At 41.4% G+C, this 23,848-nt stretch overlaps 1 protein-coding gene across 11 annotated transcripts; it reads left to right on the plus strand.

Annotated features, from left to right (window-relative positions):
- The first annotated feature begins 1,628 nt into the window (after positions 1–1,628).
- Positions 1,629–23,808, plus strand: DPY30 (dpy-30 histone methyltransferase complex regulatory subunit). Of its 11 annotated transcripts, XR_013526691.1 has the most exons (8): positions 1,817–1,889; positions 2,130–2,201; positions 2,296–2,343; positions 8,833–8,975; positions 10,224–10,296; positions 15,692–15,744; positions 17,484–17,597; positions 21,518–22,621. XR_013526691.1 is itself a non-coding variant. In XM_078349580.1 (7 exons), the coding sequence occupies exons 2-6, from the start codon at positions 2,166–2,168 to the stop codon at positions 15,716–15,718; spliced, it is 327 nt and encodes a 108-aa protein (XP_078205706.1). In that variant the 5' UTR covers positions 1,817–1,889; positions 2,130–2,165; the 3' UTR covers positions 15,719–15,744; positions 21,518–22,621. The 11 variants fall into 11 exon arrangements, 10 of the variants coding, with proteins under 10 accessions (XP_008979153.1, XP_078205706.1, XP_078205705.1 ...); XM_078349580.1 differs by lacking the exon at positions 17,484–17,597; XM_078349579.1 differs by lacking the exon at positions 21,518–22,621 and having other exon boundaries at positions 17,484–18,938.
- Positions 23,809–23,848: the final 40 nt, after the last annotated feature.

The following is a 23,848-nucleotide window of genomic DNA, read 5'->3' on the forward strand; positions in this document are numbered from 1 at the left end:
GAGGCTGAGGCAGGTGGATCACGAGGTCAGGAGTTCAAGACCAACCTGACCAGCATGGTGAACCCCATCTCTACTAAAAATATAAAAATTAGCTGGGTGTGGTGGCTCACACCTGTGATCCCAGCTACTCAGCAGGCTGAGGCAGGAGAATCACTTGAACCCAGGAGGCAGAGGTTGCAGTGAGTGGAGATCATGCCACTGCACTCTAGCCTGGACAACAGAGCAAGATTCGTTCTCAAAAAAAAAAAAAAAAGTAAATTAGCAGCTCTCAGTTACTTCATGGAGTTTGGAATTATTTAGTGAGAGTCTACTATGTATTGGGAAATGTAGGAATATATGATAACATGACAATACACATAACTATTCTAAAAATTTCCCATTCTCTAGTTGTATGTACTCCCTTTTATTTCCCACTATTGAAAAGCATTTAATCTTAATTTGAGTTAATATATCTACTAGTCAATTTATATATCCCGCACATATGCATACACGTTTGCATCAGCATTACATGAAAAAATATTCAAAGTTCCATGACAGCTGTCACCAATCACAATACTATTTATCCAGTATACACTGCAAAACTTTAAAAATGGACTTACATGTCTAGCTCCTAACCAAATTTTATTCATGGTTTTTTAGAGTAGCAATATGAAGTTGTAGTCTACTTAAAAAATGCCAGCTGGAAGTAAAAAAATCTCAGTGTTAGGCAGGGCACAGTGACTCACGCCTGTAATCCCAGCACTTTGGGAGGCCGAGATGGGTGGATCCTGAGGTCAGCAGTTTGAGACCAGCCTGACCAACATGGTGAAACCCTGTCTCTACTAAAAATACAAAAATTAGCTGGGTGTGGTGGCAGGTGCCTGTAATCCCAGCTACTGGGGCAGCTGAGGCAGGAGAATCGCTTGAACCCGGCAGGCGGAGGTTGCAGTGAGCTGAGACAGCTCCATTGCACTCCAGCCTGGGCGACAGAGTGAGACTGTCTCAAAACAAAACAAAACACAAAAAACCTTCAATGTTATATTTCTGTATATGTCATTATGATTTTTAATTGCAATGGCTCGTATTCCACCATATTGTTATGCCATAATTTACTCCAATGTTTTCACATTTTCATATTACAAAGTGCAACTGCAAATAGAATTGTGTCAAAGGAAGGAAGTTTGCATGCTATTTATGCTTACATAAAAATGAATTTATTGGAATTCTTAAAAATCTAAGTAAATAGATGTTCTTTGCTATTTTCCCACCGTGTAGGAGGCAAATTATCCTATGTACGTTTTCCATACTATCAACAGAACCACGGTTTGGAAAGCCAGCTGCATACGCTAACCTAATACAAATGTAAGGCTGCATTAACATCGCATATTCACAGATTTAAGGGCTTGAATAAAAGCTAATTAGGAAACCCCAAAACTGCTTCTCTCCCCATTTTTGGCTTAACAGTAAAACACCGACATTCTTTCAGAGCCTGTCAGATTGTGCTTGTAATTTTCTAGTAAGAATTACTTAGTGAGGAAGTTCAGTTGGTAGAGGAAAAGCTTCAGCAGATGCTTTGAGGCAGCATCGAGGTTTGATGGGGCCGAGCCCCTTCCAACTGGACTGGTCATTCGGTCTGCAGCTGGGGTGGCGCTCTTCGTGGTTGGGCAGGATGAAGAAAGAATGTCGCTCGTAGCTTCCAAGGCCAGACCTTTGCCAGGACTCACGAGGACGGCAGAGACCCCCAGGGACCGACTCAGGACGTGTCTGCACGCCTCGCAACCTCTTGTCTGCCGGGAGGTTCTGCGCAGGCGCGGCAGTCGTGCGACAGCCGTCATTTACGGCCGGAGCTGTTCGCGCTGGGAGTTGGTGGCGCGGTGCAGGGCTCTTAAGAACGAACGGCTTGGGCGAGGGTAATCAGCTCCCTTTCCCCCCCTTTTTCAGTTATTATAGGTACTTGGGACTGTCGCAGAGTTTCCAGACCCGATGCAGGCGCCCAGTCATGGACTGTACCACTCTGCTGCTCCATTGCTCGGGGTGCTCCCGCGCCCAGGTTGGGGTGAGGGGCGGGGTCGGGGGCTGGGCTGCACTCCATCCTAGCGTCTTCGTGGTGAAATCTCTCAGGTAACTCCCGGCTCTTCTTGTTTTCCAAGACTGGTATCCGGGGACTGTGACTTGCAGGGTCCGCCATGGAGCCAGAGCAGATGCTGGAGGGACAAACGCAGGTATCAGGAGGCCCTGGATTCAGGGTTGGCGGTGTGCAGGGAGGCAGCGAGAAAGGGGGGCTTTTATCTCTGTGACTGGTGTTTTGTTTTCTAGGTTGCAGAAAATCCTCACTCTGAGTACGGTCTCACAGACAATGTTGAGGTAACTCGCCCAGTTCCTATGCCTCATCTGCGTGTCTCTTGTGAGCTGGAGAAAACTTGGGATCCGCTTTTACTGGGTTGCTTTGCACAAGGGAAAACTTCGTTATCTTGAACTGAATAGTATCAAGTTATGAGAAGCTTGTTTTAGTAGCGGTACTAATGCTGCGCGGTGTACGGAGGTACAAATTAGGTTTGAGCCAAAGGATTAAACTTTTATTATGAAACAGACGTTCTTGATGGTTACTGTCTGAATCGTATTGCTTGGTGGCTTTTTTTTTTTTTTTGAGATGGAGTCTCTGTCACCAGGCTGGAGTGCAGTGGCGTGATCTCGGCTCACTGCAACCTCCGCCTCCCAGGTTCAGGCCATTCTTCTGCCTCAGCCTCTTGAGTAGCTGGGATTACAGGCACGCACCACCATGCCCAGCTAATTTTTTGTATTTTTAGTAGAGACGGGGATTCCCTATGTTGGCCAGGCTGGTTGCAAAGTCCTGACCTCGTGATCAGTCCGCCTTGGCCTCCCAAAGTTCTGCTATTACAGATGTGAGCCACCGTGCCCAAACTATTATAAATGTTTTGTTGTTGTTGTTGTTGTTGTTTTCTGAGACAGAGTCTCTCTTTGTCGCCCAGGCTGGAGTGCAGTGGCCCGATCTCGGCTCACTGCAACCTGTTTCCCCGTTCAAGCGATTTTTCTGCCTCAGCCTCCCTAGTACCTGGGACTACAGATGCCTGCCACCACGCCCGGCTAATTTTTGTATTTTTAGTAGAGATGGGGTTTTACCTCATTGGTCAGGCTGGTCTTGAGCTCCTGACCTCCTGATCTGTCCGCCTCGGCCTTCTAAAGTACTGGGTTTACAGGCGTGAGCCACCACGCCTGGCCCTATTATAAATGTTTTCATGACCCTGCCCATTTTATCATTTGTATAATTTCTGGGTCTATTTCTGTGGATTCCTTTTTGTCTTCATTGTAGATATTTTTTTTCCTGCTTATTTGCCTGCTTGGTAATTTCTGTTTGTATGCTGAGCGTTGTGAATTTTACTTTGTAGAGTATTGGACAATTTTGTATTTTTTGTTTTGTTTTGAGACAGTTTCGCTCTTGTCGCCCAGGGCGGAGTGCAGTGGCACAATTTTGGCTCACTGCAACCACTGTGTCCCGGGTTCAAGCGATTCTCCTGCCTCAACCTGCCAAATAGCAGTGATTACAGGTGCCCGCCACCATGCCTGGCTAATTTTTGTATTTTTAGTAGAGACGGGGTTTCACCATGTTGGCCAGGCTGGTCTTGAACTCCTGACCTCAGGTAATCCACCCACTTTGGCCTCTCAAAGTGCTGGGATTACAGGCTTGAGCCACCACGCCGGGCAATTTTTTTTTTTTTTTTTTTTGAGACAGAGTTTCGCTCTTATTACCCAGGCTGGAGTGCAATGGTGCGATCTCGGCTCACTGCAACCTCTGCCTCCTGGGTTCAGGCAATTCTCCTGCCTCAGTCTCCTGAGTAGCTGGGATTACAGGCATGTGCCACCAGGCCCAGCTAATTGTTTGTATTTTTAGTAGAGATGGGGTTTCACCCTGTTGACCAGGATGGTCTCGATCTCTTGACCTCGTGATCCACCCGCCTCGGCCTCCCAAAGTGCTGGGATTACAGGCGTGAGCCACCGCACCCGGGGACATCCCACCTTTAAAAAACAAAACAAAAACTTTTTTTTTTTTTTTTTTTTGAGACGGAGTTGCGCTCTTGTTACCCAGGCTGAAGTGCAATGGTGCGATCTCGGCTCACTGCAACCTCTGCCTCCTGGGTTCAGGCAATTCTGCCTCAGCCTCCTGAGTAGCAGGGATTACAGGCATGCGCTACTATACCCAGCTAATTGTTTGTATTTTTGGTAGGGACGGGGTTTCACCATGTTGACCAGTATGGTCTCGATCTGTTGACCTCGGCCTCCCAAAGTGCTGGGATTCCAGGCATGAGCCACCGCGCCTGGCCCACAAAAACATTTTTTAATTTGTTCTGGGACACAGTTACTTAGAAACAGTTTGATACTTTTGAGGCTTGCTTTTAAGCTTTGTTAGGTGAGACCAGACCAGCCTTACTTTAGGCTTAATTTCCTTTTATTGTGTATTCTACTCAATACTCCATGTATTATGAGATTTTTTTTTTTTTTTTGAGACAAAAGTTTTGCTCTTTCGCTCAGGCTGGAGTGTAGAGTGGTGTGATCTAGGTTCACTGCAACCTCCGCATCAGCCAATATGCTGGTGTATTATGAGATTTTATCACCCTGCCTCACTGGAACACAAACCATTTCCAGCCTATGTGAGCTGCAAAGATTGTTCCTTGTGGTGTAATATAGTTTGGATATTTGTCCCTTCCAAATCTCATGTTGAAATGTGACCTCCCAATGTTGGAGGTGGGAGCTAGTGGGAGGTGTTTGTGTCGTGGGGGTAATCCCTAATGAATGGCATGGTACCATCTTTTGGTAATGAGTGAGTTCTTACTCTGTTAGTTACCATGAGATCTGATTGTTAAAAAGAGTCTGGCACCTACTCCTTTCACTCTTGCTCCCTCTTTTATTATGTGACACAGTCCCTCTCTGTCAGGATTGGCGGCTCCCTGAAGCACTCATCAGTAGCAAATGCTGGTGCCCTGCTTGTGTAGCTTGCAGAGTTGTGGCCAAATAAATCTCTTTTCTTTATAAATTACCCACCCTCAGGTATTTCTTTATAGCAATGCAAATATACTAATACAAGACTGGTTGTTTTCCTGGCCTTGGGTAGTTGACTTACATTCATCTATTGATAAGTACTCAACTGAAGACTGGAAGGCAATATTCTTAGTCTCTTCCTGTGCAATTCTTGGCCCCATGCACTTTTTTCCCTTCAGTGCTCTGCCTTGCAAATTTTAGTTATTTTGGTCTCCCAGAATTTTCAACTCTGTTTTCTCAACTCAGGGAGACCTCTAGGGTCTGTTCAAGTTCTCTCTCCCTACACTGCATCCTGTAAATTCTCCAGGCAGAAAGCGATAAGCAGGGATAGTCGTAATGCTCACCTCATTTTTCCCCTTTTTGTGATCACTGTTCTACACTGTCTTATGAGCTCATTTTTTGTTGTGGTAGTTTGGATATTGCTATTTTTAGATTAGTTCAAGATTTTGACTTAAGTGAAATTGAGCATCACAGTTGGCACATAATGGATAATTAGTAAATGTTCAGATGAAATAAATGGGAAGATTTGGTTAAGGAATTTATTACAGGATTTATAGGAGTTGTTTAGGTATTGCTCTTTCTTATTGGAGGCATTGTAATGTCATGTAACTGACAAGTTAAATTTTCTTAAAATTATTAAAAAAAAAAAATAGTAACAGGGTCTCACTATGTTGCTCAAGCTGGTTTCAAACTCCTGTGCTCAAGCAGTCCTCCTGCCTCAGCTTCCCAAAGTACTGAGATTACAGATTTGAGCCACTGCAGCTGGCCCTGAATAGTTTTTGTTGTATATGTATGCTGTGCCTGGAAGTTAGGACTATTTTTAGGAAATACACTGTGAGATTTTGAAGTTTGCTGCATTGTCTTTGTTGTGATCAGTGTGAAGTTTTGAACATCGTGGATTTTGATTTAGGGGAGGAGAATTCATTTAAAATGATAATGTCAGTTTTCAGAAACAATGAAGTTGTATAGTCTTTTCTGCAATGAAAAGCTGAATTTTACAAAGGCTCTGTAAGAGTTTCTGAAGTGATGGTGTGCCAAAGGTATTATCTGTTAAAATTTATTAACAAAAAATAATTTTTTCAGTCCATGGACAAATAAATAGTATTTTATAGATTAAACTTTGTATTTAATAGAAAATTATCTTTTAATTAAATTCTAAAATTAGATTGCAAAACTATCAGCAGAAGTACAAAAGTTGTCTGACATAGTTATGGGAAGTGTCTTTGGAAACCATGCTATTTATGTTACAGATGTGATTAAAGATTTTTTTCTTTTACCAAAATACAATTAAAAGTAGAAAAATTTTTCTTTGTCAACTCTTTTATATCTAGTTTGAGTATGTTGAAGCAAACGTTCATTTAAATGAAAGTGCTCTTAGGAATACTGTTTTGTCCTTTTAGAGTCACTTACTATTTTTTTTTTTTTTTTTTTTGAGACATAGTCTTGCTCTGTCACCCAGGCTGGAGTACAGTGTCTCAATCTTGGCTCCCTGCAACCTCCACCTCCTGGGTTCAGCCATTCTGCCTCAGCCTCCCAAGTAGCTGGGCTTAGAGTCATGTGCCACCATGCCCAGCTAATTTTGTATTTTTAGTAGAGATGGGAGAGATGGGATTTTACCATGCTGGTCAGGCTGGTCCCGAACTCCTGGACTCAACCAGTCATCCTGCTTCAGTCTCCCAAAAGTCCTGGGAATACGGGCATGAGCCACCATACCCAACCTCCATTTTAAACATCTGAAATGTTAGAGTTTCAAAAAAAAAGCAATTTTTTTTTTTTTCTTTTCGAGACAGAATCTTGCTATGTTACCCAGACTGGAGTACAATGGTGCGATCTCGGCCACTGCAACCTCTGCCTCCCGGGTTCAAGTGATTCTTGTGCTTTACCTGCCCAAGTAGCTGGGACTACAGGCATGGGCCACCATGCCCATCTAGTTTAAAATTTTTTTTTTAATGACTACTTTTGTGCCAGTTTTTAAATTTTTAATAGAGATGGGCTTTCACCATGTTGGCCGGGCTGGTCTCAACTCCTGGCCTCAGGAGTTCAAGTGGTCCACCTGCCACGGCCTCCCAGAGTTCTGGGATTACAGGCATGAGCAACTGTGCCCAGATGCAACATTTTTTAATGCATTAGTTTAAAAAAAGTCTGGGCTCGGTGGCTCACACCTGTAATCTCAGCACTTTGGGAGGCTGAGTCAGAGGGATCACCTGAGGTCGGGAGTTTGAGACCAGCCCGACCAACATGGAGAAACTGTCTCCACTAAAAATACAAAATATTAGCTGGGTGTGGTGGCGCATGCCTGTAATCCCAGCTACTTGGGAGGCTAAGGCAGGAGAATTGTTTGAATCCACGAGGTAGAGGTTGCTGTGAGCTGAGATTGTGCCATTGCACTCCAACCTGGGCAACAAGAATGAAACTCAAAAAAAAAAATTTTTTAAGTTGTTGGAGGCAATAAGTTAGTTTTTAATTCTCTGAATGTCAGCTGAATCTATTTGATAGCTCCAAAATTTGGGGGGTTGTAAAGAAGAAAATGTAACTTGTTATTTTTAAAATTGCATTTATTTTTATTTTTTATTTTTATCTATTTTCTTGAGAAGGAGTCTTGCTCTGTTGCCCAGGCTGGAATGCAGTGGTGTGATCTTGGCTCACTGCAACCTCCGCCTCCCGGGTTCAAGCAATTCTCCTGTCTCAGCCTCCCGAGTAGCTAGGACTACAGGCATGTACCACCATGCTCGGCTAATTTTTTTGTATTTTTAATAGAGATGGGGTTTTACATTGTGTTAGCCAGGATGGTCTCGATCTCCTGACCTCATGATCTGCCGACCTTGGCCTCCCAAAATGCTGGGATTACAGGCCTGAGCCACTGAGCCTGGCCAGCTTCATTTATTTTTAATTAAAATTAATTATTGCTTTTTGGCATTACCTGCTGGAGTGGGGAAAACCATTAATTTAAATATTTCATTAGTGATTTTTTTCTGTATTAATAATTTTTTTTCATTTTGGGGGTATTTATATAATGTATTTTCTTTAATCTGTTCATTTTTAAAAATCATAGATTGATTGATTTAAAGACAGGGCCTTGCTTTGTCTGCCAGGTTGGAGTGCAGTGGCATGAAATCATCTCACTGCAATCTCTGACTCCTGGGCTGAAGTGATCCTCCCATCTCAGCCTCCTGAGTAGCTGGGACTACAGGCACACTGTGCCCGGCTAATTTTTCTAGAAACTGGATTTTGCCATGTTGCCCAAGCTGAATGTATTTCTTTAAAAAAGAAACATAAAGGGAAAAGTATTCTCATTGTGATAAATAGGTGGCAACCATAAAAATAACAACCGTGAATACAAGACAATGGTAATAAATTTTAGCTAGATTCTCTTGAGTGTATAAGCCTTATACCCTCAAGCTTGCTCTCTCTGCTGTGACCAGCTTTCTTGCTGTGATTTGGTGCTGTTTGGTGCTGTGTCCAGTTTTTTCGGGAACATACTCTGAGAAGATACGCAGAAAAAAAAGAAAAGCATTTGTATTTACTCCTACAAAGGCAGAATGAAAGGGAGAAAGAGTAGGATCTTAAGACATGACATTAGAAGAAAGATGTTACAGTGCTTTTGGAGAGAAAAAGCTTGAATGAGTTTGAAAGATGGGTCTGAATTTATTTTGGGCAAAGAAGTTTGTGGTCTAGTACCAGCTTTCTAGTTATTGATTTGCCTTTTCTATTAGTGTCATATTTCCAGTAATATTGTTTAGCACTCAAAATAACCTGGTTATTTGAAATGTTCATGTACTGTTTTTTTGAATTGACTAGAGGATAGTAGAAAATGAGAAGATTAATGCAGAAAAGTCATCAAAGCAGAAGGTAGATCTCCAGTCTTTGCCAACTCGTGCCTACCTGGATCAGACAGTTGTGCCTATCTTATTACAGGGACTTGCTGTGCTTGCAAAAGAAAGGTAAGATAATTGTGACCACAAATGGAGTTAGTAGAGAAAGCAAAATAGATTCCCCTAACTGAAATATCATTAGTATATTATGTATAGCAACTTTTTACTGTGTGATTTATGGATATTAAAGTTTTTAAGAATGTGCTCAGCCATAATCTCATAATTCAGACATTTAAATTTTTTCCCACTAGTCTTAGATCATACACATATTTGTAAAGATTTGTAATCATGATATACATTAATTTTAAATCTTCTTTTTACTTATTATGACATAACGTTTTTCTGTATCTCTTTATAGTCTTCATGATTATAATTTAAATTATTATTATTATTATTGTGATTTTGAGATGGAGTCTCACTCTGTCACCCAGGCTGGAGTACAATGGTGTGATCTCTGCTTACTGCCACCTCTGCCTCTTGGGTTCAGGTGATTCTCGTGTCTCAGCCTCCCGGGTAGCTGGGACTACAGGCATGTGCCACCATGACTGCCTAATTTTTGTATTTTTGTTAAACACGGGATTTCACCACGTTGGCCAGGCTGGTCTTGAATTCCTGACTTCAAGTGATCTGCCCGCCTTGGCTTCCCAAAGTGCTGGGATTTTAGGTATGAGCCACTGCGCCTGGCCTATTATTATTATTAGTTTTTGAGACAGAGTCTTGGTCTGTCTCTCTGGCTGGAGTACAGTGGTGCAGTCTCTGCTTACTGCAACTTCTGCCTCGCTGGGTTCAAGTGTTTCTCCTGCCTCAGTCTCCTGAGTAACTGGGATTAAAGGCATCTGCTACCATGCCCAGCTAATTAGTGTAGTTTAAGTAGAGACAGGGTTTTGCCTTGATGGCCAGGCTTGTTTTGAACTTCTCATCTCAAGTGATCCGCCAGCATCAGTCTCCCAAAGTGCTGGGATTACAGGCGTTAACCACCGCACCCAGCCTATAATTTAAGTTGTAATACCACATTTAATTTAGCCATTTTCCCATTGTCGAACATTTAGGTAGAATTTCCTTTGTTAATTGGTCACCCAGGCAGTTTATCTATTTTCATATGTCTTTTGCTTTTGTTTAGTTACTTTTTAAATGATAATTTCCAAGAGTTGGTTTACCAGTTCAAAGGTCATGATGCTTTTTATGATGTTTGGCAAATCATATTTATTTTCAAAAGTTTGTCCTTAAAATTCTTCTAGTGTAACCCTGGCCTCAATACGTAAGCGTTAATAAACGTTTGCCAGTTGTTTTAGTTTACATTTTTTTTCTTTTTTTTAGACGGAGTCTTGCCCTGTCCCCTGGCTGGAGTCCAGTGGTGCGATCTTGGCTCATTGTAACCTCTGCCTCCCAGGTTCAAGCAATTCTCCTACCTTAGCCATCCAAGTAGCTGGGACTACAGGCATGCGCTACGATGCTCAGCTGATTTTTTGTATTTTTTTAGTAGAGACAGGGTTTCACCATGTTGGCCAGGATGGTCTCGATCCACCTGCATTGGCCTCCCAAAGTGCTGGGATTACAGGCATGAGCTGCAGCGCCCAGCCTTAAATTTTCTTAATGGCAAGGGTACAATTATTTGTCTTTTTTTTTTTGAGATGGAGTCTTGCTCTGTAGCCCAGGCTGGAGTGCAGTGGCGCGATCTCGTCTCACTGCAACCTCCGCCTCCTGGGTCTGGTTCAAGCAATTCTCCTACCTCAGCCTCCCAAGTAGCTGGGATTACTGGCATGAGCCTCCATGCCCAGCTAATTTTTGTATTTGTTAGTAGAGATGGGGTTTCACCTTTGGTCAGTCTGGTCTTGAACTCCTGACCTCGTGATTCGCCCACCTCGGCCTCTCAAAGTGCTGGGATTACAAGTGTGAGCCACTGTGCCTGGCTGCTATTTATCTTTTTTTAACGTGTTTTCCCCAGTAATTCTCACCTAAATTTTTTTTTGTGTAAGCAAATGTAATAACATTTGTTTTGGAAGTTAGTCAACATTTATTAGGTGCATATTCTATTTTATTCAAAGAATAATAACATTGTAATAGCAAATTGATATAACTTGATAAAGAACTTGATGGAACTATGTCTTATCTCAGTCTGGTGTGGTGGTGTATGCCTCAGCCCGAACTGCTTGAGAGGCCAAGGTGGGAGGATCACCTGGGCTTGGGCCCAGGAGTTTGAGGCTGCAGTGAGTCGTCATTGCACCACTGCACTTCAGCCTAGGTGACAGAGTAAGACCCTACCTCAAGGAAAAAAAAAAAGGAAATATGTCTTTTTATAGTAAAAGTGAATTATTAACTTAGAATTGATACATTTGTTTATGTAAAAATTATATGAATGAGCAATAAATATTTGTTTTTGATGGTTTTATTTGTAAATTAGCATCTACTACCAACAATTAAAATATGGGGATTTTTTTTTTTTTTGAGACGGAGTTTCGCTGTTGTTACCCAGACTGGACTGCAATGGCACGATCTCGGCTCACCGCAACCTCCGCCTCCTGGGTTCAAGCAATTCTCCTGCCTCAGCCTCCCGAGTAGCTGGGACTATAGGTGTGCACCACCATGCCCAGCTAATTTTTGTATTTTTAATAGAGACGGGATTTCACCTTGCTGACCAGGATGGTCTCGATCTCTTGACCTTGTGATCTACCCGCCTTGGCTTCCCAAAGTGATGGGATTACAGGCGTGAGCCACCGACCCGGGCCAAAATATGGGGATCTTGATGGTCTGAAGGTAGTGAGTTAACTCAATTGACTATTGATAGCCTTACAGATTAAGCTCCTTATTCTTTTCTTCATTTTTTTTTGAGATAGAGTTTGTTTTTGTCACCTAGGGCTGGAGTGCAGTGGCATGATCTTGGGTCACTGCAACCTCCGCCTCCCGGGTTCAAGTGATTCCCCTGCCTCAGCCTCCCGAGTAACTGGGACTACAAGCATGCGCAAAGAAAAAAGAAGAAAAAAAAAAAAGAAAAAAGCAATTTGAAATATTACTTTATTTATTTATATTTTGAGACAGAGTCTCGCTCTTTACCCAGACAGGAGTGCAGTGGTGCAGTCTCGGCTCACTGCAACCTCTGCCCCCTGGTTCAGCAGTTCTCCTGCCTCAGCCTTCCCAGTAGCTGGAACTACAGGTGTCTGCCACCACATCTGGCTAATTTTTGTATTTTTAGTAGAGACATGGTTTTCCCATGTTGGTCAGGTGAGTCTGGAACTCCTGACTTCAGGTGTTCCACCTGCCTCGGCCCCAAAAATGCTGGAATTGCAGATGTGAGCTACTACACCTGGGCTCTAAATGTTACTTTAAATGCTAGAAAATCATTTAAAAAAGTTTTAAGTTCAAGCTCTTAGGAAATTCATTAAATTTTTTTTTATTGTTAATTTTTTGAGACAGGGTCTCCTTCTGTCATCCAGGCTAGAGTGCAGTAGCGAGATCACCACTCACTGTAGCCTAGGCCTCCCGGGCTTAAGCAATCCTTTCACATCAGCCTCCTGAGTAGGTGGGACTACAGGTGTGTGTGCCACTATGCCAGACTAATTTTTAAACTTTTAGTAGAGTTGGGGGTCTTACTATGTTGCTCAGGCTTAGAAATGATCCTCCCCACTCGGACTCCCAAAGTGCTGGGATTACAGGCATGAGCCACTGCTCTTGGCCAGTAAATACATTTTTTGTTAAAAAAAAATTTTTTTTGACATGGAGTCTTGTTCTGTTGCCCCACCTGGAATACAGTAAGGCAGTTATGGCTTACTGTAGCCTTGAACTCAAGTGATCTTCCCACCTAACCCTCCTGAGTAGCTGTAACTATAGGCATGCACCACCATGCCTGGCTAATTTTTTGCATTTTCTGTGGAGATGGGGTTTCATCATGTTGCCCAAGTTGATTTTGAACTCTTGGGCTCAAGCGATCTGCCCGCCTTGGTCTTCCAAAGTGTGAGGATTACAGACATGAACCACCATGCCCGGCCCAAAGAAGTTTTTTTCCCTAAGTTGGAGTCTTGTCCTGTTGTACAGGCTGGCGTGCAGGGTACAATCTTGGCTCACTGTAACCCTCACCTCCCAGATTCGAGCAAATTCTGCCTCAGCCTCCCGAGTAGCTGGGATTATAGGCATGTGCCTGTAATATATTTAGTTTGTGAAAATTCATCAAGCTGTATACCTATGATATGTGTAATATTCTGTGTATTATCCTTCAATAAAAGAACAAAAACAATATAGGACAATGGATGTAGCATCACCAAGACATGTAGATAAACTCATGTGACTAGTCAAAGAAGCAACACTAATACAAATAAGTTGGTTGGTATGTTTCTTTTCTAAAAGCTACTTCTTTCTTCAAATAATTTAAATAAATAATTCTAATACTATTTAATACAACTACAGTACCTCCCGGGTTCAAGCGATTCTCCTGCATCAGCCTCCTGAGTAGGTGGGATTACAGGTGCACGCCACCACACCCAGCTAAACACATTTATAAAACTAAGCGGAGTTATTTCATATTAACACTTTATCTAAATTATTCTTTCTGGAAAAAAAAATCCGAAGATGAAAAATTGGGGAAACATCTATTTTATTTTTGAACAGTTCACTGCTAGGAGACATCTATTTTAAAGTCTACTATGAAAAGGCATATTGAAAATGTGTTTACAAGGATCTCAAAACATTCCCAGAGCACTCTAAACAGCCCTAAAAGCTGTCTACAAATAATATTTTTCATGTAATATTTAGGGTTCACATGATGAATTATTTTACCAGAACTCTGAGTACGTTGGCTTATGCCTGTAATCCCAGCCATTTAGGAGGCCGAGGCAGGTGGATCACAAGATCAGGAGTTTTGAGACCAGCCTGGCCAACATGGTGAAACCCTGTCCCTACTAAAAATACAAAACTTAGCTGGGCCCTGTAATCTCAGCTACTCAGGAGGCTGAGGCAGAATTTGCTTGAACCTGGGAGGTGGAGGTCACAGTGAGTCAAGACTGCAGCACTGCACTCCAGCCTGTGAAACAGAACAAGACTCTGTCTCCGGGGAAAAAAAAAACAACTTAATTTCGGCTGGGCATGGTGGCTCATGCCTGTAATCCTCACACTTTGGAAGGCCAAGGCGGGCAGATCACTTGAGCCCAAGAGTTCAGAATCACCATGGCCAACATGATGAAATCTGTGTAGCTTGCATTCAGATCAAGAAACAATACTGGCTGGGCGCGGTGGCTCACGCCTATAATCCCAGCACTTTGGGAGGCTGAGGCGGGTGGATCACAAGGTCAAGAGATCGAGACCATCCTGGTCAACAAGGTGAAATCCCGTCTCTACTAAAAATACAAAAATTAGCTGGGCATGGTGGTACGTACCTGTAGTCCCAGCTACTCAGGAGGCTGAGGCAGGAGAATTGCTTGAACCCAGAAGGCAGAGGTTGCGGTGAGCCAAGATCGTGCCATTGCACTTTAGTCTGGGTAACAAGAGTGAAACTCCATCTCAAAAAAAGAAACTGAATACTGCCAGCACCTCAGAAGCCATCCATGTGACCCCTTCAAGTCATTATTCTCTCTGGGGTAATGATCATCCCATTGTCAATACACTTTTTAAACTTGTGTTTTAAAATTAAGTTCATAACCCGATTTAAGCCATATAAAAATTTCAGTCTCTTTAAACTATTTTGTTGGCTAATTTGCTTGCTTATCTTATCTATTTTATTACTACAAATGTCCTTTGGATGTGAAACACTAATACAGCAACACTAATACAGATAAGTTGGTTGTTATGTTTCTTTTCTAAAAGCTACTTCTTTCTTCAAATAATTTAAATCAGTAATTCTAATACTATTTAATACAACTACAGTACCCCTAGGAAGATAAACACATTTATAAAACTCTGGCTGTGAAATGAAAATTAAACTTAAAAAGATGCGTTTTCATTATGGAACAAATGTTTAAATTAACACATCTAGGAAATATATTTCTAAACTTTGGATTTCTTTTCCCTTACAGACCACCAAATCCCATTGAATTTCTAGCATCTTATCTTTTAAAAAACAAGGCACAGTTTGAAGATCGAAACTGACTTAATGGGAAGAACAGAAAAATTTAGTTGCTACTGTAGATTTACATGATTAAGAGGCAGCTTTAATTGCCATGATTATTTCCCCTTTTTGGATGTATAAGAACCTTCAGGACAACAGAACTTATTTCTTGAATTGCAGAAGAGAACATATTTCCCTTATTTTGATTTAATCATCATAAACCATACTTATTTAATGAGTGTATCCTGTGCAGTTTTTTCTCAGATTGTCTTTAACTTTGTTTTTAAAATGACCTTCAAAATAAACTGTCAAAACACCATTATTTTAAAGTAGTTTTTGTTCTGTATGACAAACATTTTACATGATTGACTTGTTTTATGAATTTCTCTTTTTCTTCTGTCTTCAAATGCTACAGAGTTTTACGACAGAGAGAAAATACAGCAGTCAAGTCTAATGTAAAGAATTTAGCCAGTTTTTCTCAGTATTGTTTCTGGACCTTTCTGAGGGTGGGATCTGGGCATCTTCAATAGCTTAAGAAATATCACAGGTGATTCTAATGTACAATAATGTTGGAGTACTGATGAAAGCATTGCAAAGGGGATACAATATCCTCTAATGCTATCAACATTTATAGTAATAGCAATAGCTATAATTTGTTGCATTCCTACTAAGTGTCAGACATAGTACAATTTTACTTAAATTATCTCTGATATAGCAGCTCTGCAAAGTAGATATTATTATTCCCATTTTGCAGATGAGGAAACAGACTTGGAGAGGTTAAGTGACATGCTCAAGACAACACTGCTGGTAAGTTTTTTTGAATGGGAATTCAAATCCTGTTCTACCAATGTGTTGCTGAATTTCATTGCTGCTTTTTGCAATAAAAAGCAGCCAGTGCTTTTTGGAGTCTATTCCCATTGTCCCCTGTGAAGAAACTGAGATAGCTCACTAGCTCAGAAAATAGAGAAATTGCCCGAAGAGAGCCAGGAAAAACATTTCACTAGAGTAGTGGTTCTCAAATGGGAGTGATTGTCCCTCCCTACCCCCATTTTCCCAGAGAACATTTGTTGATGTCTGGACACATTTTGGTTGTCACAACTGGAATAAGGTGGGGTTCTTGAACTCCTGACCTCATGATCCACCTGCCTCAGCCTCCTAAAGTGCTGGGATTATAGACGTGAGCCATTGTGCCAGCTAGGTGGGGTTCTACTGGCATCTAGTGGGTATAGATGCTGCTAAAACATCCCAGCAATGAATAGGACAGCCTGCACGTCCATCTTCTCCCTCCCCAAGAATTATCTAGCTTAAAATGTCAGTGCCAAAGTTGAAAAACCCTTTATTAGAAGCTGATTAAACATGTTAAGGCCTTTGTGAAGTTAGAAATTTAATGCTATTAGATATGTCTTAAATAGAGGAAATACTTCTTTTAGTAGAACTGACACTCGTGGGAGGTGCTATGTTTTTGGTATTCATCTGCAGATCTATATATTTGAATAGGAAAAACCTGGACATAATGGGATCTTTTTAAAAAAATTTAAAATTTTTTTTCTTTATTTTCTTTTTTCCTATATATCCTCTGCACATTTTTTTTGTTAAATGAGTTCTGCTCTTGTTGCCCAGGCTGGAGTGCAGTGGCGCAATCTTGGCTCACTGCAACCTTCGCCTCGCAGGTTCAAGCGATTTTCTTGCATCAGGCTTCTGAGTAGGTGGATTACAGGTGCACGCCACCACACCCAGCTAATTTTGTATTTTTAGTAGAGATGGGGTTTCACGATATTGTCCAGGATGGTCTTGAATTCCTGAACTCCAGTAATCAACCTGCCTCAGCCTCCCAAAGTGCTGGGATTACACGTGTGAGTCACCACGCCCAGCCAATACTATATATATATTTTTTGAGACATCATCTGGCTGTGTTGCCCAGGCTGGAATGCAGTGGTATGATCTCGGCTCACTGAAATCTTTGCCTCCTAGGCTCAAGCCAGTCTTTCACCTTAGCCTCCCAAGTAGCAGGGACTACATGCATGTACCACCACACCCGGCTAATTTTTGCTTAATACTCTATTACCTCTCAGGTGCTCCTAAATTTTTCTTTGATGGAAAAATTAGTCTCGCTGATCTGGCTAGTAGTTGAAAAAGTGCGTCACCAATTAGCTGGGTGTGGTGGTGCATGCCTGTAGTCCCAGATAATCAGGAGGCTGAGGCTGGAGAATTGCTTGAACTCAGGAGGCCGAGGTTGTAGTGAACTGAGATTGCCCCACTGCACTCCAGCCTGGGCGACAGAGCGAGACTGTCTCAGAAATAAATGAATGAATGAGTCACTGTAGGTAATCATAAATGATACATACTGTAAAAAGGTTTTTTGTTTGTTTTTGAGATAGAGTCTTGCTCCATCCCCTAGGTTGGAGTGTAGTGGCATGATCTTGGCTCACTGCAGCCTTGACAGGCTAGGCCCAAGTGATCCTCCCACCTCAGCCTCCTGAGAAGCTGGGACTATAGGTGCTAACCACCACACCTGGCTAATTTGCTTTTTTTGTATTTTTTTGTAGAGACAGAGTTTCACCATGTTGCCCAGGCTCATCTTGAACTCCTGGGCTCAAGCAATCACCTGCCTTGGCCTCGCAAAGTGCTGGGATTACAGACATGAGCCACCATGTCCAGCTGTAAACATTTTTTTTAAACTTAAAACTATTTCATGTGAATTTGGTAATTTTTTGATTTTAGTCTTGTGTTTGGGTATGAGTTCTTCCATGGAATTTTGTATCATCCTTTTTCCACAAAGCACACCTATGATGCATGGTCTAAAAATTTCAGTTTTGAATTATTTTGAAAGTGTCTTATGGTTTAGACATTTAAGCAGTAATTTTTGTAGAATGCTAGATTTGTTTTTTCAGTCTTTATTCATCTTGTCTGCCTCTGACAGTATTTTTTTTTCACTTGAGTCTTTCTAAAACATTCAACCTAATTTTGCTGCAAACATTGTGTCTTAGTTCTTTTGGCCTGCTACAGCAAAATACTATAGATTGGGTGACCTGTAAATCATTTATTTTTCACAGGTCTAGAATCTGGGAAGTTCAAGATCAAAGTTGTCTAGTGAGGGCTTACTTTCTGGTTGATAGATGGCACCTTCTAGCTTTGTCCTCACATGATGGACATGGGCTAGGTAGATCTCTGAGGTCTCTTTTAAGGGTACTAATTCTGTTCTTAAGATGACCGAATTACCTCTGAAAGGTCCCATATTCATAATGCCATCGCCTTAGTGGTTAGGATTTCAACATATGAATTTGGGAGGAACACAACATTCAGACCATAGCACATCTTTTATGTTATATATTTGTATTTCTTTGGCTTGTGTAATATTTAACTAGATTATATAACGGCATTACCTAATACTATTGGTATAAATAAGTTAGAGAACATAATGGATCCTTCTTGGGCATACACGCAAATGTAGAAAGAGTGCTATAATGTGAGAGTTAAAGAGTGTAGCCTAGTAGCTTCAAGAGTTCAGTTTATTCATGGGTATTATTCAGTATATTTTGCTGAGGGAATGGAGAGTACCACTTACTCTCATAAATTGGTTAAATAGAAGTCAGTTTAGAAAGTTGCTACTATATGGCTGGCCATAGTGGCTAACACCTATAATCCCAGCACTTTGGGAGGTTGAGGTGAGTGGATGACCTGATGTCAGGAGTTTGAGACCAGCTTGGCCAACATGGTGAAACCCCATCGTTACTAAAAATATAAACATTAGCCGGGCGTCGTGGTGGACTGGGAGGCTGAGGCAGGAGAATTGGTTGAACCTGGGAGGCGGAGGCTGCAGTGAGCTGAGATTGCACCACTGCACTCCAGCTTGGGTGACAGAGTGATTAAAAAAAAAGTTACTACTATACTTTGGTGTGATAAATTATATGTAACTGGAAATCATATAAACAGTTCCTATCCTTTGACCATTTAATGCAGATGTTGTTTAGTAAACAAATACAAAAATTGAGTAAAACCTACTGTATCTCCTAAGAGTGAGTTCATGAATTACGTTGGTGGGTGGATTAGTTGGGAGGACCAGTAGAATGAATTAGGAATAGATTCCTGGAGGAAACAGAAACCTTGAATTGAAAAAAAAAAAAAGGGAGAAGAGTAGATTGGATAACACGAGATCATCTACCTAGTTCTGATCCACTTAAAGGAAGAATATTAAACTTTTATTTATTTATTTTTATTATTTTTATTTTTTGAGACAGTCTCGCTCTTGTTGCCCAGGATGGAGTGCAATGGTGTGATCTTGGCTCACCGAAAACTCCACCTCCTGGGTTCAAGCAATTCTTTTGCCTCAGCCTCCTGAGTAGCTAGGATTACAGGCCCACGCCACCTCTCTTGGCTAATTTTGTATTTTTAGTAGAGACGGGGTTTCTCTGTGTTGGTCAGGCTGGTCTCAGGCAGGAAGATCACCCGAGGTCAGGAGTTCAAGACCAGCCTAGCCAATATGGTAAAACCCCATCTCTACTAAAAATAAAAAATTAGCTGGGTGTGGTGGTGCGTGCCTGTAATCCCAGCTACCCGGGAGGGTGAGGCAGGAGAATCGCTGAAACCTCGGAGGCGGAGTCTGCAGTGAGCTGAGATTGCGCTGCCCTGCTCCCTAGGCAGCAGAGCAAGATTTCGTCTCAAAAACAACAAAACAGAAAAAAAACAAAATGAAACCTTGCCAGCCTTTAACAAAGCTTTTTTGAAGAAAATATTATTTATTTATTTATTATGTTTTTAGAGACAGGGTCTTGTTCTATCAGGCTGGAGTGCAGTGGCATGTTCATAGCTCACTGCAGCCTTGAACTCCTGGGCTCAAGCAATCCTGGTACTATGGCACATGGTACTACAGGGGTGTGCCACCATGTCTGGCTAATTTGTTTCATTTTTAGTAAAGATGAGATCTTGCTGTGTTGCCAAGGCTGGCCTTGAACTCTTGAGCTGAAGTGATCCTCCTGCCTTGACCTCCACAAATTTTGGGATTCTGGTGTGAGCCACTGAGCCTGGCTCCTTACATCTTTTGACTCTGTTATTCCATTTCTGAGACTCCTAAATATTAATAAACACGGAAAAAAGCTCTATGTAAAAGATTTTATTCCAAAACTTTGGAAATGAATAAATTTTTATCTTACAGGAATTATTAAATATCTACTGTACTTAGTCCAGTGTTTGGATACACAGTATTTAATAAGTGTTATTTATTAAGTTTGACTTCTAAGGTAGACAGGGGCAAAGTTGACTGATACTAGGTTAGAATGCCAGTTTTAGTTCAAATCAAAAGGTCCTCTCTGTGTTAAACTCTTCTCTTGATTTGTTCAAAACGCTGTGTTACCATTGTAGAATATTTTTCTGATCTATAGGGCTCTCAGTGTTAGGGAGCTTCTAAAGCTGTCAGCTGTGGATAAGTAGAATCTAAAAATGATCAGTTTAATATCACCATGTAGATTCAAAATCAAGCTTAAAGATGTAAAAATAGAGTTTTTTTTTCTTTTTGGTATAGTAGTATATGTATATGGCACAAAATACAAAAGATACATAAATATATACATTGTAAAGGTTAAATCCTTTTTTCATCCTTCCATCTGAGCCGCCCAAATTACCTACTAGAAGTATTCCATGCATATGCAGGTATACAAAGTATTCATTTCTATACAAATGGTAGCATACTTTATACATGCTGTAATTTGCTTTTTTCACTTTTTGTTTTTTGAGATGGAGTCTTGCTTTGTTACTGAGGCTGGAGTACAGTGGCATGATCTCTGCTCACTGCAACCTCTGCCTCCCAGGTTCAAATGATTCTCTTGCCTCAGCCTCCTGTGTAGCTGGGATTACAGGTGCATGCCACCACGCCTGGCTAATTTTTGTAGTCTTAGTAAAGACAGGGTTTCAATGTTGGTCAGGCTGGTCTCGAACTGCTGACCTTGTGATCCACCCACCTTGTACTCCCAAACTGCTGGGATTATAGGCATGAGCCACCGTGGCTGGCCACTTTTTTCACTTTTTTGAAACTCTTTCCATACTAGCATATAGTGCCATTTAATTATTCTTTTTTTTTTTTTTTTTTTTTAAAGATAAGGTCTCATTCTGTTGCCCAGCCTGGAGTAGAGTGGTGCAATTGTAACTTATTGCAGCCTGAAACTCCTGGGCTTAAGCAATCTACTTCTCCCAAGTAGCTGAGGCTATAGGCATGTGCCACTATGCTTGGCTAATTTTTAAAAATTTTTTTAGGGTTTTTTTTTTTTTTTTGTCTTGCTATGTTATTCAGGCCGGTCTCGAACTCCAGGCCTCAAGTGATCCTCCTGCCTCAGCCTTTTAAAGTGCTGGGATTATAGGCTTGAGCCGCTGTGCCCAGCCACTTCATTCTTTTTAATGGATGTATGTGTATATCCTAATTTAACAAGTTTCACACTGATGGACATTGTGGTTGTTTCTAGTTGTTTGCTACTACAGACTGCTGCAGTAAATAATGGACATACTGTTTCAGAAGCATGAATATTAATGTGTATTAACGTTGGGTTCTGGGATCTAATGGTGCCTTCTTATTTCTTTTCTTTTTTTTGAGATGGAGCCTTGCTCTTATCACCCAGGCTGGAGTGCAATGTCACGATCTCAGCTCACTGCAACCTCTACCTCCCAGGTTCAAGCAATTCTCCTGCCTCAGCCTTCTGAGTAGCTGGGATTGCAGGCGCCCGCCACCATGCCTGGCCAATTTTTGTATTTGTAGTAGAGACAGAGGTTTTGCCCTGTTGGCCAGGCTGGTTTTGAACTCCTGACCTCGTGATCCACCTGCCTTGGCCTCCCAAAGTGTTGGAATTACAGGTGTGAGTCACTGCTCCCGGCCTTCCTTCTTAATTCATGAAGTCTGTACTTCATAAGGATTGTCTGTTAATAAAGGTTTCCTCCTTGCCCTCTTCTATGAATAATTGTTATGGAGTGTCAAACCAAAATCACTGGTTGAAATAATGGAAATTGTTGATAATAACATGAGGATTGTACAGTATTGCCAAATAAGCTTCTCCTAAAATACAAACTAAGTATTTTACATTATATGAATTTTCCTTAATTTAGGGGAGGTGAATAAAATGAATAGTTTCAACTTTTTTCAAGAGCATACTAGAGTAAGGTAGCTAGAATAAGGTAGACGGGGGAATAATTGTGGCATATGTTGAGAGCCATGAAGTATCTGTTAACCTTTCAGTTCAATTGCATTGTGGTCTTTATTCAGTTTGACCAGCAAGAAAATTTCAGTAGAGTGTTTTAATAGGGAGAAAGCAGAATTTTAAATCAGATTACTAGTTTGGAATGAGACCTAGGATTGTTGCTAGGAGCAGAGGATAATAAGAATAACAAATATTTATAAAGAACAGCTTATAAAGCATTTTAACATAACTTAATCATCCTCACAGCAAGCCTATGAGTTAGATATTACTCCTGTTTGCATTTGACCGATAACACTGAGGCCTGAAAAGGTTAAATTACTAGATGCCCATAGATAACACAGCTGATGGATGACAGAGCCAGGACTGAAATCTGACTTTCTAATTTGGAGGGCCTGAAATAATAAGCTTTCTTTGTTTCATTGTATCCAATCCCCGCCCCTCCTCCACACCCTACACCTCTTTTCCATAGAAACAAAATCAGCAATAAATAACTATAAGAACTGTCATCATAGAAGCACTTAGGACAGTTTTTTTTGAAACTTACAACAAAAAGTTTACCATTTCATCAATGATCACTGAGTTTTGGTACTCTCAGAAGAGTAATATGTAACCAGAACTCCACCCTTCCTTTTTCTGTTACCTCTAAAATGGCATCGGGCCGGGCACGATGGCACATGCCTGTAGTCCCAGCACTTTGGGAGGCTGAGGCAGGCAGATCATGAGGTCAGGAGTTCAAGATCACCCTGGCCAACATGGTAAAACCCCATCTCTACTAAAAATACAAAAAATTATCTGGGCATGGTGTTGGGTACCTGTAATCCCAGCTACTCAGGAGGCCGAGGCAAGAGAATCACTTGAACTTGAGAGGGTGAGGTTGCAGTTAGCCAAGATCAGGCCACTGCACTCCAGCCTGGGCCAACAGAGAGAGATTCCATCCCCCCTCCCAAAAAAAAGTGGCTTTGGCTACGTGGTATGCCCATTTTTTTTTGTTGCATATTTTGTGCCAGTTAGTGGTGAAGTGAGAGAGTAAAATTTGAGTAAACAAATATATAGTAGAGATTTTAGCCTAATTAGAAAAAGGCATGAAAGTTAGAAGTGCTCTAGTAATTGACTAGGCTTTAGGACAGGGATTTTGCACAAAATCGCTTGGACCCTAAAGTTGGAGAAGGTAGGAGGAGGAGAGGAAACAAAATAGACCTTTAAAAAGAAAAAGTAAACCTGAATATTAGACAGCTAGTTTTCTACTTTGGATTCTGTCAGGGGCCTGTTTAGTGTGAAACTCAGATATAATTTTTTTCTTTTCTTTCTTGAGACAGGGTCTTGCTTGCTACGTTGCCTGGGTTGGAATGCAGTGGTGTGATCATGGCTCACTGTAGCCTCGACCTCCTGGGCTCAAGTGACCCTCCCACCTCCACCTCCCATATAGCTAGGACCACAGGTGAAGCCACCATGCCCGGATTAAAAAATCAAAATATAGAAACAGGGTCTGTGTTCCCAGGCTGGTCTCAAACAATCCTACTGCCTCAGGCCACCAAAGTACTGGGATTATAGGCAGGAGGTACCATGCCTCTGGAGTTACATTTTATAGTGTTTATCCCAAAACTTTCATTGGATGTATGCAACTTTCTCTTCCTCTGTTCCTACTTTTGCAATGGTGTACTTTGTAACAATAACACTTCCTCGGAGATCCAAGATATAGCCTCCTTTACTGTGTGATTCTTACACAATTGTAA

Source organism: Callithrix jacchus, chromosome 14, assembly GCF_049354715.1.
Source record: "Callithrix jacchus isolate 240 chromosome 14, calJac240_pri, whole genome shotgun sequence".
Classification (NCBI taxonomy): Eukaryota; Metazoa; Chordata; class Mammalia; order Primates; family Cebidae; genus Callithrix; species Callithrix jacchus.

Bases quoted from the DNA above. Each gene is read 5' to 3' on its own strand.
- DPY30 (XM_008980905.5), top strand. From the start codon at position 1,660: ATGTCGCTCGTAGCTTCCAAGGCCAGACCTTTGCCAGGACTCACGAGG. The intron at 2,202-2,295 runs GTATCAGGAGGC...TTTGTTTTCTAG, and splicing joins TGCTGGAGGGACAAACGCAG to GTTGCAGAAAATCCTCACTC. The intron at 2,344-14,905 runs GTAACTCGCCCA...TTTCCCTTACAG, and splicing joins GTCTCACAGACAATGTTGAG to ACCACCAAATCCCATTGAAT.